Source organism: Rattus rattus, chromosome 9 (assembly GCF_011064425.1).
Source record: "Rattus rattus isolate New Zealand chromosome 9, Rrattus_CSIRO_v1, whole genome shotgun sequence".
Taxonomy (NCBI): domain Eukaryota; kingdom Metazoa; phylum Chordata; class Mammalia; order Rodentia; family Muridae; genus Rattus; species Rattus rattus.
In genome coordinates, this window is record NC_046162.1 from 72,567,358 (window position 1) to 72,585,108 (window position 17,751).

The 17,751-nt window shown below is 48.7% G+C and overlaps 1 protein-coding gene across 2 annotated transcripts in view; it reads left to right on the top strand.

Moving 5' to 3' along the window:
* Tex2 (testis expressed 2) overlaps positions 1-17,751 on the top strand; it is a 104,596-nt gene that overhangs the window by 51,395 nt on the left and 35,450 nt on the right. For both annotated transcript variants that reach the window (XM_032911772.1, XM_032911773.1), the window contains exons 3-5: positions 11,559-11,759; positions 13,353-13,692; positions 15,999-16,246. In XM_032911772.1, the coding sequence (XP_032767663.1) occupies positions 11,559-11,759; positions 13,353-13,692; positions 15,999-16,246 (789 nt within the window). The remainder of the gene's footprint in view (positions 1-11,558; positions 11,760-13,352; positions 13,693-15,998; positions 16,247-17,751) is intronic.

Here is a 17,751-nt window from a genome sequence, read left to right on the forward strand (position 1 = left end):
TAGCTTCTGTACAGAATGAAGTGCCGCAGATCTTGAGCACAAGTATGAAAACTTAAAACACCCCCAAACGTCCCAGTAGGTCATAATACCTGCCATTAATATCTCTCACCCAGATGTCAGCCCCTTGACAGCCAGGGATGGCCAACCTCCTGACATTGCAAAAGGACATTGTTGTCTCCAAAGTGTTTGAGTCACACTCACAGGTATCCTGGGGCACACTGACACTCAGGGCTGTAAGTTGGACACATCTGTGCCACCTCCATTTGTGAACCATGAACCAGCTGAACTGGTGCGAAGCTGCTTAAGACTATTTATTTAAGCATATGAGAGCCTGAGGCTTGAGGACACAAGTTCAAGGCCAGCCTGGGCTACCTTGGGAGACAGTCTCAACCAAAAATAACCAGACCTTTAAGCTTCTGGGTCATGGAGGTTGTTGCTGACAGTAGGAAGTGAGTTAAGACAGAGTAGAGCCTTTGTGGGACACAGTGTATGTAGCTCTGTTATTGGCCCTGTGGACAATTTGAGGAACACAACAGTATCCCCTCTCTGTGATTTCACTTTGTGAGAAGGGAGAGAAAAGGAAAGATGTTCTGTGCTTTCTCTGGGGAAATTTTGAGTCACATATACGTTACTGACATTTGTATTCAAGCGAGGTGCTGAAGGGCCAGTGATCTGGGTTAGCATGTAAGATCAGGTGCTGCCAAGCCTGACAGCTTGGAGTCCACCTGGCAGAGGAGGGGAACCGGCCCTTGCAAGTTTTCTTCTGATTTCCATATGTGCACCTGGCTCTCCACATACATGTATATACACGCACACAATAAATAAACATGTTTAGACACTCACGGAACATGGTGCTGTAACAGTATGGAGTCACTAATCCAAAAGGCCAATCTGCAGCCAAGCAGTAGCTATTATCAAAGGCTACGGTGGCTGTCTAGGACCACAGTATGCCACCATTGATTCTAGCCCAACTGATCATCAGTCATACTGACTGGAGCACAAGCATTCCCGTGCCTCTGTGGGACCCATGAATTGTCAGTAAGGCTACAGAACTCCTGGGACCAGGGCACGCTTATTTTAAAGTGTGGGGATCAGGCAAATGAGAAGCAGCCACTAGGAGTGGGGCTGCCTTGGGCACCCAGCCCAGTGACGCATAAGCACGAAGGCAAGAGCCGTTACCAGACATGAAGCCTGGTGGGCTGGGTAAGGTAACTCAAGGCAGCTTCCTGTGTGCCACAGGCTCCAAGAACGTCCCGGTGCAGATCCCCTCTTTTGCATATGCTTCTGGCGTGGACAGCTAGATGTCCTGGGCTGGAAGCCCAAGTGATGAGAGTGTCAGGACCTGGAAGCCTGCGGCCTGTCAGTTAGCCCTTAGGATGGCTGCTGAGCATTCCTAACCAGAAGGGATGGCTCTCTTCCTCTGAGCACGTCCTGTCACTTGGCCAGGAGCACATTTCATTCAGCTCCACTCTTGTGTGCCAACTTTCCCACTTGTTTATAATGAAGAACTTCCTCAAGATTCGGTAAGGTTCTTGGATTTATGCTCGAGTGTGACTCAGATACTGTTCTGAGTTACATGTGTGAGCGAGCTCTTACTGACATCATTACCACCGTGCAGAGCACTGATGTCGCTTCCAGAGTGAAAATGTGTCCAGAAGCCTGGCTAAAATTACATTCATGCCTTTGCAGAGATTAACGAAGATGCCTTTTGGAAAACCTTTCTTTGGGAGAGCTAGATATAATAAAAGGGACAGATCATTTTAATAATTAGGTTCCCTAAAATATAGGCTTGGGTTTTGTTGTATAAAAGAATAATTTTGAGGCATGTTCAATGGTTCAGGCCTGTAATCCCAACACTCATGAGGCAGGAAAATCAGGAGTTCAGGGCCAGCTTTAGCTACGTCACAGGTTCAAGGCCAGCCTGGGCTAATTAGACCTGGTCTCAAAAACAAAAGTCAAACCATAACAACAAACACCAAGAGTAATTTTGGGGCCAGGCATGGTGATACCAACACTTGGAAGACTGAGGGAAGACGATCTTGAGCTAGAAACCAAGATGGTCTCAAAAACTCAAAAGCGGAGGAGAGAGAGATTGGCTCAGGGGTTAAGAGCGCTGCCTGCTCTTCTGGCTCTTCTAGAGGTCCTGAGTTCAGTTCCCAGCACCCACATCGGACCTCCAAGAGTCACCTATAACTCCCAAGAGATCTGACACACTTTTCTGGCCTCTGTGAGCACCTGCTCTCCCACTACACATACTCGGCACCCATGTAGCGCATGCACACACATGCACATGGTTTTAAAGGAGTTCAGGTGATGTGCTTCAGTGCAGGGGCCTCACATGCAAGCATGCTTTCTGTGTTTTAAAGTTGGTTAAAGGGAACTCTGTTCCTCAGTTCCTCAGAATCAGTGTGGTTAATGATGGCAGGTAATCCCAGTAAAAACAAGCATATCCAGAAGTAAAGAGCATCCTCTGCTTTTGTCCTTCATATCATCTGTGGGGTAAAGAAAGAGGCTGTGGGGAGTTGGGGATTTAGCTCAGTGGTAGAGCGCTTGCCTAGCAAACGCAAGGCCCTGGGTTTGGTCCCCAGCTCCGAAAAAAAGGAAAAAAAGAAGAAGAAACTACTAGCTTTTAGTTTTTAACTGTTTTTTTTTTTTCTCTCTTTCTAAGTTAAAAAAGTCACTAAGCTTTGTGACAGTTGACATATAGATGATCATATGTTGACCTTTGGCCATAAACATCAGAATTTATCTATTTGACCTTAAAATGCAGATTTTTATCCATTGTTATTACTAACAGTAAGGCGTCACTCTGAGAACATATAGGGTGACCTAGGTTGTCAGCTAATGACAGTCTGAGGAGGGGCAGGGGAAATACCTCATCTGATAAAGCCTGATGGCCTCAGATCTGCAGAACCCAGGTAATGGTGTGAGGAGAGAACATGCACACACACACACACACACACACACACACACACACACACACAAATTACATGATCTGATGTTTATTGTATATCAACATAAGATAAGCAAAATTGAAAAGCCTAAAAGATAGCATGGCAGTATAGTAAAAATTGACACAAAGGCTAGTTTTGTCCTTTCTTGCCCTGTTTCTCTTCTGTAACGTGCGACTTGTAGGTGAAGGTAAACAAGGTTGTAGGTATTCAAACCTTGCTTGATAGGGGGTATAGCTCAGTGGTAGAGCATTTGACTGCAAACCTTGCTTGACTGAGAGGACAGTCAATCTGGAAAGCTTGGGGCTACTTTTTCCCTTGTTTGCTGATCTGTTATTAACAAGGCAGTGTTGAAGTTGTACGATCTGATGTATGGATATAAATAGGGCCTTGGTTATCTCGGTGGCTCATCTGAGATCATCTAATTTGTTTGCCTAATTTTGGAGTTTCTTATCGTCTACACTGTTACACTCTGCCAATGCACTATAATTTAAACTGGTTTACAATGAGACACTCACCTGGGCTTGGGAGATGTTCCTGCAAGGAGAAAGGCCCAGACGAAGGTCATGTCTCACAGTTTGTGGCTCAGCCTTGACTTCAGTGACCCCAGCGGTGGGCTGTGAAGGTGACCTTGAAGCAGTCAGGGAGGATGTGGACAGTACTGATGCTGTCCCCTCCCTCCACTAATGGAGCCCTCCTCAGTCTCTGGAGTATCCGTGGGTGGCATGTATTTTAAATATTGGCGTCTGCTTGAGGCTATCATTCAGGATAGAATTCTGTGTCTGCAGGTTTGCTTTGTCTTTTCTTGGGTAAAGTTAAATTCCTGTCAAAGGTCTTCCTTGTTCTCCACCCCTAGGATCTTTGATGCTCTCTCGTTAGGTGACTCTGGTTCCCAAGTGTCAATATATCGAAAGGGGCTAAACTCAGTAAGTACAAAGTCCTGTTTGCGTGACATTTGTGGGCAAATGAAATTCAGCCACCTGTGCATACATTTCAGGGGCGAGTGTCAGCAGCAGTGGCCTCAGGCCCTGGCTTCAGCCACTTTTCTCTGGGGCTTCTTCTTTTTCGGTAGATGAATGACAGGCAAGTCCTCTGTCAGTGCCACCATGGAGTAACAGCACACTGATGCAGTGTTACTGCTGCCAGCCCGGGCGCCACACCGCAGACTCTCACTGCTTCCTGGGGCCAGAGGATCAGCTCTTTCCTCTGAGCACAGAGCACTGGCCTTGAACTCCTCCCTGGCACTGTGAGTGAGAGTGAGCACGGCAGCAGCTCCTCCAGACTTTATTATTTTGCAAAAGGTTAATTGTAGCTTTTAATCTTTCCCAGGATTAAACGGGCCTCTTTATAGATCGTGGTTTGTACTTCCAGCCAAACGTGGCTTCAGAGTCCAGCAGAAAATTGAAGAGAAACCCCTGACCTCTTCTAAACGCTGTCCTAGGACCAGACTGTAGGCCAGACAGCTGTCGCTGTGACTGGTCATTGTTCCAGTGGCACGTGCGGTCTCCTTTTAAACAGTTCCAGGTTCAGAAAGAAGCAGGGCTTCTCAGTGTGACGTCTCAGTGGTACGAGTGAAGTGACAGCAGGAGGCCCTTGGAGAAGTGTGACACCAACACCGCCTGTGTGTGGGCCCTTCATGCCCACTCCCATGCCTCTAACAAATGAAGTTGCAGAAATACCTCACTCTCTAAGTTCAGGGTTAAGAATGTTAGAACAGGGACAGTGGGGAAGGAGGCAGCATGGGGCACTGTGCTGCTCTGCGCACTGTGTATCTGACTGCTCAAGTCTAGAGATGTCACATGCAGCCTAACCCAGGATGCCAGTCAAGTACTGGGAAATTTGGGTCAGCTCATGGTAGGAAAAGGTGATTAGGTTTGTGTGTGGAAATTGTGGTTTTGCAAGGAAGCCCTGGTTTGAAGTACTGAGGGGTCTCAGAGGCAGACTCAGGAGTCAGAGTGAGTCGGTTCTGGCCGGCATCTTGGTCTGAGCCCAGATTTGTGTGCCCCAGGCTCCTGTGTAATATGGCTCCAGTAGCGGTTCCGTCACTCCAGGATTCTTATCTTCTTACTCTGCACTTTTATGCACTTTGACCTTGATTCCTCGCCTTGAACACAGTGGGGGAGCCTCCCCCTTGCCCATAATTGTTCAGCTTGTTCCTTTGTGGGTCTCTAGGAGTGCATCGGAATTTATGGGCTGGGGTGGAGGTTGGGGCAGGCTGTTTGGCTCATGAGTTCTAAGGATTTCGTTTAACCTTCATAGCTGTTTTCTGAATCAGGCTTCATTCATACGCTCGGTCAAGAGACCTTGCTAGCACTGAGATGTGTAAAAGCAAACAGGTCCAGAACAGAGAAGGCGTCAGCTTTGCTTTGACCTGAAGGGTGGCAAGGCACTGCCCAGACTATCGGCCCATGTCGTGGGGCCAGGACTGGAGGCCACACCTCAGTCAAATAGATCTGAGGCCAAGTCCCAGCGGTACCAGTCTCCATCCAGAGGCAGGCCGTTCACCCGGTTTTGAGCTTTGTTTTGAATGTGGTTGTAGGAAATTGGTGGAGGGAAGCCACATGCGCTCATGAAGTTCCTGGACACGATGAGAGTAGATACCAGGTGCTGTTGTGAGCATCCATTGCTGCTCGTTCTTACTGTCTGAGTTGTGCTCCCCGAGTTCCGTCAGCCTGGAGACTGTTGTGGTTTATACAGAGTATGAGTTGGAGGGAGGAAAGCAGGAAGCCAGGCTGAGCCCTTTTACAGGATGGACAAGTGGGGGCCTGAGGACTGAGCAGCACACACGGTGTAGCTGACAGGTGTTGGAGACTGCGTTAGAACCTGATCTGCCAGATACTTGGGAAGTCTTGTTGACACTGTGGGCGACCAGTGCATTTTTATTTATTTATTTATTTATTTTTATCGTGTGACCAGTGCATTTTATGAGCAGACACACAGGGTCTCCTGAAGTTAACAAGTGACTGTCCATAGTGTGCCATCCGAGTCTTGATCCTAGGTGGCCTGTGCTTGTTGTTAGGAAGCCATGGACCTTAGCCTCAACTAGATCTGTTGAGCAGAATTAAAGGACCGTGGCATTTCAGGAAGGAAAACGGAAAAGACATCTGACATCTGGGCATCTGGGGAGGTGAGGGTGGGAGGGACGCTGGCCTGGGTCAGACTGGACAGATGTTGGAGCTGGCTGGGTTTCTTACCTCTGCCACTGGAGTGGTGAGGTTTTATAGTTGATCTGTGTAGTTAGACCTCACACTCCTTTCCTACGCATTCCTCTGAACCAGGTATTTGTGGAGGACACAGAGTGTGACTGTATCTGCCAGAGCTGTCAACAGAGGCTAACTGCTTACTCATCTCTGAACTTCGGTCCTGCTGAGTGGAGCGTGAGCTGGGGAGGGGCCTGCCCCTCAGGCTCCTGGGCTGAACTCCTGCTCTGTAGCAAGCCAGCTCAGGGAAGAAGCTGTATGGGGAAGGTTGGCTTTGCTCACCAGTTACAAGAATTGACCCAGGAAGAGAACTGATTGTAGCTCAGGATAACGGCAGCATTCCTGACCTGTGCACAGACACTGCTGCGCCCAGCTCTCACACCTTTGGTGTTTTGTCTTATTTTTCAATCTGAAAAGAAAAAAAAAGCTAAAACTTGATAGACGTTACTTCACAGGTGAGTGTGTATTTAAAAGGAGGAATACCTTTAGAGAAGCCTCTACGCAGTGACCGCCGTGGGGTCGCTTTTGAAGCTACAGAGAACTGTTGTCACTGAGCACAGCAGGGCGCGTAACTAACCTCAGAGCTGGACAGTGCAGATCTGTAACTGCTGGAGAGGTAGAGGTGGGGCCATCTGGAGGCCAGAGTGGTAGACTTAACAACTCTCACAACACTAAGCGAAAGAAGAAACCTGTCACCCAAGTAGACATATCCTGGCATGTGAAACCTAACAGGAGTTTACATGCCTTTAATCCCAGCACTCGGGAGGCAGAAACAGGAGTGCTATGAGTTCAAGGCCAGCCAGGGCTACACAGAGAAACTTTGTTTCAACCCTTACTCTCAGAAAAAAAAGAAAAGAGAAAAATTACTTTCCCCCTGCTGAGTTGGGAGGAGGTGGAGACTCTCGTGTCCCAGACTAAGACTCACCTGTAACCCACTGTCATTGCTAGGGAAGGCATTGCATTCTCTGCTTTAGAAGAGGCCTTGCATGAAGAGGCCTTTAGAAGAGGGCGTCTCATGCATGACGCCCTAGCACATGGAATTCATGAGGCTGCTGTGCATGCATGGCCTTAAGCCCCAAGCCCCTCGTTGTGTCTGCATCCAGTCGTGACGAGCCTGCTTATCTCAGGGCGGTGGAGGCCCTTGTGCTAGGCACCAAGTCAGCCTAATTCTGGTCAGTGCCAACAAGCAACTAGGGGAGTGGAGAGGGGAAACCCCAGCTCTACAATGGCTAAGGACTGTGGCAAGAAATCTCAGGCCAAAGGTGTCATCAGAAGTGTTTCAGGGTAAGAAATGAACAAAATTCTGGCTCGTTAACAAAAGAGAAACGGTACAGAGACTGTTCTCTGGCCATAATGTAATTAAGCCAGAAGTCAGTAACAGAAAGATATCTTAAAAATTCTCAAAATTTTTGAAAATAAAACATACTTCTAAATAGCTTGTGGAAGGGAAATTAGAAAATGTTTCCAATCGAAGGAGATAAGAGAAATCCAGCATGTGACAAATTTCATCAAACGTAGGATTTAGAAGGAAGTTTATGTTCAAACAGAGACGCTTTTGAGAAATGTTCAAATTACTGCCAGGGCTGAAAGAAAGATGTCACCACAGCCTGCAGACACTGAAGAGGGCACGGACTCCTGTAGTGCAGGCGAGGCCCAGACTGACGCTCTCCAGCCCAGAGAACAGCAAGGTGTGGCTGCCAGCCTGGCCCCCGGGACGGGGAAAGACCCTGTGTAAGAGGAAGGGCTGGGAGTGAGAGAGCACGACCTTATAATCTGACCTGGCCTCACCTCTGGACACACGTGCACAGACCCGAAGATCACAGTGGAAGCCACATTATGGCTGGAGTTGAGAACTTAGTTGCAGTAAATTCTTCAAAACACCCTCTGGTTGAATAGTTCTTAAGAACAAATAAATTCTTAAGTAAGCAGTGGTGGTGCGCATCTTTGATCCCAGCACCTGGAGCAGGGGCAGGGGGATCTCTGTGAATTCGAGGCCGGCCTTGTCAACAGAATGAGTTCCCAGTGAAACTCTGTCTAGAAAAATAAAAAAGGGGGCAGGGGGAGAGAACAGATAAGGCAGGTCTGGTTGAGTGTACCTGTAATCCCTGAACTAAGGAGCTGAGGCAAACCAGAAAACTGATGCTCTTGGAAGTTGAGAACAACAAAAATCCTCTGGGCCAACAAATCCGTGGTAGAGCATGTGAAGCCTGGACATTGGGCCTGGCCTCAGCGAGCAGCACCCAGCCTCCATCTTATGCTCCTAATACTGATGTTCGTGGAAGACTGTTCTTTGCAAGGGTTTACGGTAAAACATTTTAGCCAGAGAGATCAGATAGGAGGGAAAGGCTTCTGGTTGTCCGTCAGAGGCTACATCGACTGAACTGTGCTCTCAGCATAGCACCCAATGTCAGTTAAGAATGCTTGACGCTTGGGTTGGGGATTTAGCTCAGTGGTAGAGCACTTGCCTAGCAAGTGCAAGGCCCTGGGTTCGGGCCCCCGCCCCAAAAAAAAAAAAAAAAAAAAAGAACCAAAAAGAAAAAAAAGAATGCTTGATGCCTAGCACAACTCTCTCCACCCCAGCCGATGCTCTGACAGCTGATGATCTGCCTGTCCTTCCGAGTCGGAAATTGCCTGGCCTCTCGGATGAGTCGTTGCCCGTCCATGAGCTAGACCGTTGCCCGTCCAGATGCTAGACCGTTGCCCTGTCCATGAGCGCCGACCGTCCAGTCACTGGGCGGGTGCTCGCTGCTGTGGTCATAGCACAGAGGAGGATGGAGCCCTCCCAGTTCATTCAGAACGAGGCTCCTGAGTTGTGTGGCTCTGCAAATGGTCCCCAAGTCTCACCCCACACACAGAGGGACAGGTGTGTTTGGCGCCTTGTACTGGAGCTGCCTTTCCTGTGATGATGTCTCTCACTCGTATTCGAGTGGCTGATGGGATAAAGACCCCATTCTCCACTCTTCCCTGGGGACTTTTTCGTCAAGAATTTTACCCTTTTCCCTTTTTTAGTTCATAACTTTTTCTTAGGAGCTGGGGGAGAGCCAGGGCCTCCTGCATAGTAGACAAGTGCTCCACTGCTGAGCTGACTCCAGCTCCTAGACTCTTAAAATCTTCGTGTCAGCTCCTGGGGCTGCAGAGACGGCTCAGTGCCTAAGAGCACTTATTTCTGCAAAGGAACTGGTTTGGTTCCCAGTACTCACATAGGAATTCACAACCATTTTCCATGCCTCCTTTTGACCTCCCTGGGCACCAGACATGCAAGTGATTACACTCATGCACATTAAAAAAAAAACCTTAAACTTGGAAAAAAAAGAAAGAAAGAAACCTTCGTAATCGGTCCTAGCCAATCCTAGCATTTTCCTTTGCATGTAGATGTGGTGCACACTGTGATGATGGATGGACATGGATGGGCAATGAAGGAGGTGCTGAGGAGTCCTCATTCTCAGAGTCAGACCTTCACTGGGGAGAGACTCCAATATTTACCATAGAAACGGCATTCCCTATTCTAAGTGTTTCAGGGACTTGCCCGCCTGTTACAAAGTGAGCCATTTAACATTCCCTGTGGAGCTCTCAAGGGGCCTCAGTGACTCACCAAAGCTGAGAAAATGCTTCATGGCAGGCGAAGTGTTAAGGGATGATACTGACTGCACTAGTACACTGTTATATTAGTACAGTCTGTTTGCTGTTGTGTTGTTTTGTTAGCATTTATTAGCATATGTTAGCATATATTAGCATACAAAATGATGGGCTTCATTGTTTTCCTCTGTATGTATGATGGACTTTGATTATATTTGACACCTTTTGTGTTCTGTTTGTGTGTATCAGTATGTGTAAATGTTATTTTTGAGGCCCATGTGTTAAGATTGGGCCTGGTGACAGGCCTGTAATTGCCACTACTCAAGAGGCCAAGGCTAGAAGCGTCAAGAGTTCAAGGTTAGCTCTCTGCAGCATAGTAAGACCCTGTCTCCAAAAGAGGGGGCCTTGGGGCCTAGGGAAGGGGCTTAGTGGTGAAGAGCAGTTGCCGTTCTCCAGAGGACCAGAGTTCAGTTCCCAGCACCAATACCGGCATCTCACAACTTCCTGTAACCCCAGATTAGGGATCTGATGCCCTTTTCTGCTCTCGTCAAGTACACACACTTACACCGACACACTCACTACATAAACGTGAAAGGCTGGAGAAATGGCTTAGCAGTTAAGAACATTTATTGTTTTTAAGAGGACCCAGGTTTGGTTCCCAGCACCTACGTGGTGGTGCACGCCATCCTTAACTCCAACTCTAGGAGATTTGACTCTCTTCCCTGACCACCTTGGGCATCAAACATGCACAGACATATATACATAAATGAATGAATAGATGATTTGTAGGTAGACTGATAATAGATGACAGATACATACATATATACGCACGTGCATATATGAATGGATATATAGATGATAGACAGATGATGGATGGATGGATGGATGGATGGATGGATGGATGGATGCAGACAAAACACTCATACTCATAAAATAAGTCTTTAAAACTTCAAAACAAGCCACCGTATGAATATATTTGTCCGAGGATGAGTCAGTCCTTGGCTCACAGCTGTACCCATTTTAATTACTGTGATAACCGAGACATGGTGCCTGTTTGCTGCCTAATTGTTACTCATCTGCTCTTCACTGTATGGTTTCCATGAAGTACATTGAAATAGACAGTAAGTGTTCTGCGTCTTGGATAGATGGTAACAGGAATTAGTGTTAGCTGTGAGATGTCAAAGATTGTTTGCAAAGTAGGCTGAAATCAGCAGACGCCTGGCTAATTTAGAAAGCTAGACTGGTGTTGGCCTTGGAGGGTGCTTGCTGCTAAGCTGCTCAACTCGAGTCCCACATGGTAGGAGCCCCGCCTCCCCCTGCAGGCTGTCTCCTGGCCTCCACAGGCACGCTGCAGCCTGCATGTAACGAACATTCAGCACATGTGTAATAAACAAACAAATACATCAACGGAACAGCACCAGGCCGGGAGCCAGGCATGGTGATACACACCAGTAACCACAGCACTTAGGCTGTGGCGGTAGGAAGAGCTCAAGTTCTAGGCTAGCCTAGGCTCCATAAGAAACCTTCTAACGACCAACCAGAAAAGGGCAGACTGGCTCAATGCTCATTCCCATGGGAGATCTGGTGGAGAGCCTTGCTCTGTTGAATGCATAAGACTTTTGAATTCTCCTTTTGCTTGTCAGCTTTAAGCAAAGAATCATATATTTAGGATAGTGGACATTACCATTCTGCTCCCCAAATTTAGGTTATCAAAACCATACCAAATTCCCCAGCACTCAGCACAGGTAGGCTGGCACTTTACATTGTGACCTTCAGTCCTGAGATCCAGGATTCTCATCATTCTCTCGCTAACAGAAGTTTTCTCCACCAGGGATGGATGAATGAGATTTACAGCTATGATCCAGAAACCTACCATGCGACTTTGACACACTCAGTCTTTGTCCGGCTTGAGGGTGGAACCTTAAGACTTTCAAAGCCCAACAAAAACATATCCAGGAGGGCGAGCTACAATGAGACAAAGCCAGAGGTCACCTACATCAGCCAGAAAATCTATGACCTCTCAGACAGCAAGGTGAGTCTGGGTGATTTTGGAAGCAGAGCCCGAATAGATGAGAAGCATTTGGAGTCTCTGTTGCTATGCTGCGTCCACCCCACGATGTTGTCTAAGGAGCAGTATACATTAGGACGGCATCTCAAGGAAACGGGATCACTGGGCATCTTCTGAAGTACAGGTGGTGGTGCAGCAACTTGGAGTGGGGCCTGAGAGCCTGGATTTCCCTGTGTAATCCTGACTGTTCTGGAACTCACTCTGAAGACCAGGCTGGCCTCAACTTCACAGAGGTCTGCCTGCCTTTGCCTCCTAGTTCATGAGACCAAAGGTGTGAGCCTCCACCGCCTGGCCAAGCCTGGACTGCTTGGAGTTTCCACGGTGGAGCTCATGCTGCAGCTCCAAGGACCACACTCTGGGAGCAAGGGTTTTCTGCACTCAGAATTGACTTTAGAAGCTGGTTATGAAGCTAGGGATACAGCTCAGTTGAGAGAATGCTTGTACATTCACAAAGCCAGTAGTTCCACCCCCAGCACCAATGCCGGGTGTGGTGGCATCTGTGGTCTCAGAAGGCCAAAGCAGGAGGAGCACCTGGCTTCAAGGCCAGCCTGGGCTACATAGCTTGAAGCCATACACTCCATACATTCCCCCTCCCCACCCCAAGAAGGAAGGAAGGAAAGAAAGAAAGAAAACTGGATTTTTAGTCTAAATGCTATGTGTGTGTTGCCAGGTATTGATAAAGCTCTGTAAAGTATAAAAAGTGTCCACATTTTGATAAAGCATCATTTGTATTTTCACATAAATATAAGTTGTTATTTCACACAGACATGGTGTCTTAGGGTTTACTACTGTGAGCAGGCACCATGACCACAGCAACTCTTATAAGGACAACATTTAATTGGGGCTGGCTTACAGGTCAGAGGTCCAGTCCACTATCACCAAGGTGGGAGCATGGCAGCATCCAGGCAGGCATGGTGCAGGAGGAGCTGAGAGTTCTACGTCTCCATCTGAAGGCTGCTAGCAGAATCCTGGCTTCCAGGTGGCTAGGATGGGGGTCTTAAAGCCCACGCCCACAGTGACGCACCTACTCCAACGAGGCCACACCTCCAAATACTCCCTGGGCTGAGCATATCTCTGTTCTTATAGCTCTCATGAGTGGTCTTTAAATCCCTTTGCAGTGATGGGAAGAGGGAAAATGGTTGCTATATAGATTCATGCCTGAGTTGATTTCCCACGCTGACCTGCACTTTCTGTCTAGACTAAGATGCTTTTTCTCCAGCTTAAGCTTCACCTAGCGTCACTAACTCAGTCGTTATCCAAGCCTGTTTGATGATAACCACGTAAACGTTACTACTCTGTTACTGCTGCCTGAGAAGGAAAGATATTCAAGGCACTCGCATAGTTCTCAAATATGCACACAGGAATTTTGAGGAATAACAAGTCATTTCTAAAATGTATTCCCTGTTCTCTAGTTAGATTATAGACAGATGGTTAGAGTTATTTAACTTCCATCATTTTAGTCAAAGACCCCAAAAGGCTGACCTTTCTGGTATGTGGTATCGATGCATAAGGAAGACTCTCTTTAGTATGTAAATCACCGTTTGCCTCTCTCCGTAGATTTATCTTGTACCTAAAAGCTTGGCTCGAAAGCGAATCTGGAATAAAAAGTACCCCATTTGTATCGAGCTCGGTCGGCAAGATGACTTTATGTCTAAGGCGCAGACCGATAAGGAAGCCGGTGAGGAGAAGCTGCCTCCTGAGAAAGAGCTGGCAAGCGAGGACCTTAAGAAGCCACCCCAGCCTCAAGAGGGGACAAAGTCTAGCCAGCGAGACCCGATCCTGTATCTGTTTGGGAGAACTGGCCGAGAAAAAGAGGAGTGGTTCAGGAGGTTTACCCTGGCATCTAAGCTGAAGTCAGACCTCAAGAAGTCGTCTGGGGTTTCTGGAAGTAAATCAGGTAATAGCATTTGTGCTAAGTGTGTACCTGTTTAAAGGGCTTGTGGGAAGATTTAGAGAGAGTGGCAGGCAGGCAGGCAGGCAGACAGGAAGCCTGCCTTTAGGTCATTACTCTCTGCAACCTCAAATGTGTATGCCTTTTACAGCAACCACCTCTGTTCTCAGTCACTTTCCAGTGATGGTCCATTTGCAGGTCTGTGGTGAGCCTGCGGTGATGGCCTGGGACTGTCTTTACCTGGCGCTCTCATAAAAGCAGCTCCAGGAGACCATAGTCTGAAGATCGTGGGTAGAGCAGAGGGGGTAGCACATACCTGTAAACTCAGGACAGTGGCAGTGGCAGTGGCAGTGGCAGGCGGTTTCTGTGAAGTCAGCCTGGTGTGCATAGTGAGTTCTGGCCCGGGCAGGGCTGCACAGTAAGGCTCCACTGCCTGAGTGCTGGCTCTAAAGGCATTCGCTACCATGCCCAGCACTTACGGCACAACAGAGTCAATGGTAGGAGCCGGGACTGTGGGAGGCCTTGGTACCTTCTTCACACTGAAATCAAGCAAGCCTCCGCCCTCACACGCCTAGCAATACCTCGGTTAGCCAGCCGGAGCTAACCTTAAAACACTGTGAGTGGAGATGGAACTTAGACACCGGGAAGACTGCTCTATTTCAAAGTGTCCTGAACAGCAAGTGCCCAGCTGGCTTGTCTTCAGCCGTGAAGGGGACACTGGTGATGAGTCTCCAGGACCAGGCACCTCTGCAAACACCACATGAGGGAAGTCTTGTTGGTTGACTCAGGCCTGTCCTCTCTCTCTCTCAGGGATGCTGTCGCTTAGAGACATAACACAGGTTTCTCTGGCTACTTGCCGTGCAGGTTCTGGCTCAGGAGGCCCAAGTAAGGGTGGAGCTTCCAAATCTCTAGATCTCCAGCGCTCAGCTTCTGTCCATAGTCAGAAGTGGCTGCAGGATGAGCAGAACCTGGTGAGAGCGGGGAAGCCATGAGTGCCCTGGCACAGTTCCAGCCTGATGTTACCAAGGGCTGGCCGTGAGTCCTCCAGAGTGGTGACAGTTCCTGAGCTCTGTCCCACCCCAAGCAAAGAAGCTGCCCCACGGGCAGGGAACAGCCACCAGGCCACAGTCATGCTCTTACCACTGACCTTGAATGGGGGAGGGGTGCTCTTAGCTGTAGCTTTCTAAATTGTTCATTTATTAACTAAACTCAGGAGTTTATTTGGATTGCACTACATTTTCTACTAAAGGTCTTTTATTAAAAAATGGGAGGGGCGGTTATACATTGTCCTGACATTTAAAAATAATGTTAAACCTTGAAGTGGTTTGAGAATGATGAAGGATTATAAGAAATTTGAATTCTAGGTAAAACCTCAGGCAGTCGGGCCTGGAACAACCCAGCTAACCCAATAAGTTAAAGCAGCTTTTCCAGGTGTTTGTGCGACCAGGACAGAGCTGCAGCCCAGACGCTGGGGCCAGGCAACGCCAGTGGTCTGGGTGGACTTCGACCTCTGTTCTTACCTTGTTTGACAGTAAACCTGAGTGTCCGTTAACTTCCATTCTTAAAACTCTGTTGCAACGGGACAAACTGAATCTGTGTCACACTTCAGTCACTTGACGGTCAGGCTCCCCACTTTCCCTCCACCCACGCTTCCTGTCCCTCTGTGTGTCTTCCTCTTGCTTCTTGATATTCTTCTCTCTCTCTCTGGATTGTTCTTCTGCCAGGGCAAAGAAAATGGCAACTCTTTCCCCAACAGATAGCACAGGGATGGGATGTCAGTGCCAGGTTAACAGCTCTTGGCAGTGCTTGATACAGGTGACTGGGACCTCCGTCCCCTGTGTCTTACTTCAAGGGCAAGGGTTCAGCTTGTTCCCTGGTCGGCATGGAACAGGTCCATAGAAGGTACTTGAGGACTGCTCCGATGAATGAAAGATGACGTCTTTGCAGTGCTCTGAGCTGTGGATGAACAATTCATTATCTTCCCGCCCACCCTTCCTTTACCTTGTGAGCGTTCACGGCTCCTCCCTGACTGGAGGGTACATTGGTGCTGTGTTTTGTGATTTACGTTTTCCTAAAAGATCACTGGGAACAAGGAAAAAGTAGTCACCTGACATACGGCACTACCCCATTCCAGAATAATCTCAGAGAAGACTAAAAACTATTTTACGTTAGAGCAGAAGGTGTTTTTCAGAGTAGTGTTTTCAATCACTTGTTAGCATTTTAGCTGCTTTTCCGTTTAACCCACGGGCATTTTCCTTTATTCCTGCTTCTTTTTTATCATTTGTATTAATAGATCTCATTTCTTACCCCAGGGCTTTTGCCCGCCCACAGCAGACACAGCAGTCCCTCGGGGCACCTGAGCCACAGCCGCAGCAGCAGCAAAGGCAGCATGGAGGAGATGATGCCCCAGCCAAAGCAGAAGGAGCTGCTGGGCGGCGTGCGGCAGAAGATGCTTCTGGACTACAGCGTGTACATGGGCAGGTGTGTGCCCCAGGACGGCCAGAGCCCCCACAGGAGCCCTGTGCAGAGTGCAGAGAGCAGCCCCACGGCTGGGAAGAAGGTAAGGTGCTGGGCCCGGGCCTTCCTGCTCTCCTTAACCTCCCCTTGTGTGAGGGGAGTGCCAGGCCCTCCCGCTTCAGGACTCGAAGACATGGTGGTGAGCTAGGCACAGAAAGGCATGTGTTCTCTCGGAACTCACGCTCAGGGGGACCGCACAAAGCTCACATTGGGTGACAGGAAAAATTGAAGCTGGGTTAAAGCAATTGAGGAAAGTTCCTACTGTGTGTTACCCGGCTTTCTTTAAGGAGGTAATCGGTGAGCTGCAGTGATACGGGTAGGAGAACATTCCAGAAGGGCGGGCCCCACTGTCTACTAAGGTTCCACAGCAGGAATGCAGTTGGGATACTCAAAGGTGGGCACAAGCAAGGGCGAGAGAGGGAGGCAGCAGATGTGGTGGCTCAGGGAGGCCCCTTCAGACGTGTTCTGAGGGAGGTGGGAGGTCCTACAAGGGTTTGGACAAGGAGAGCCATTGTTAGAAGGCTAAAGCGTGAGTGAGTCTGCAGAAAGGCTGCAGGAAGGAAGGAGTAGGCGGGAAGCCGTGGCTGGCGGGCTGAGATTCCTGTGATAGTGGGTAGCCAGGAGAGGAACTGACTTTGCTGATGGACAGATGTGGGTGTGAGAGAGGGAAGCAGGACGTTGCCTTGTTGCTTGCACCTGAGCAGCGGGCTGTAGGTAGGAAGGTCCCAGTCACTGGCCCAACACCTCAGCAGTCCTTGACTTTGGCAATGCTCTTGAAGATTTGTCATGAGTTCCAGTCCAGGGTCAGACGGCCCCTAGTGCAGGCCTCCACTGTGCCCCATTGTGTTGAGGCATAGCCTCTGCCTGCAGAGCACCCAGCCTCTTCTCATGGAGAGTCAGTGTGACCTCTGGCTGGAGCCGGAGCTCTGCCTCTAAGGAGGAACATGTGTTATCTTCCTCTCGTGCCTTTGGCTGCCCTGTGCTTTACTTGCTCTGTTGATTGTCCTCTGTGTGGAGGTAACCACCGATGTGACCCATGTGACCTTGTTAGCTTGACAACCGACCTTGTGCCTCTGGTGGAGGCAGACTTCCCTCTAGGGTAGGCCAGGTGATGGCAGCTCTGTAGCAACTGCCCAGTTTGCCTGTATCTTCTCCTTCCTCCCCACATGCCCTGTATCCCAAGACAGCAGTCGTCTGCTTCTCATCAGACCCAAGAAGGTCAGGGGGAGAGCGTGTACTACACAGAGAGCTTGGTAAAAATCTTTCTGAATGGCTTCCTCACATTCAAAAAGCAAATGAAAGCTGAGCGTGGTGGCACACTGTTGTAATCCTAACACTCAAGAGGCTGAGGCAGGAGGATTGCCATCCTGGGCTATACAGGGAGATCCTGTCTTTAAAAGAACAAAAAACAGCCTGGGGGTGGTAGTGCAAGCTTTCAATCCCAGGATTCAGGAGGCAGAGGCAGGAAGATCTCTGAGTTCATGGTCATCCTGGTCTACAGAGCTAGTTCCAGGACAGCCAAACAAACACCAAAACTGTGGTGCCTGG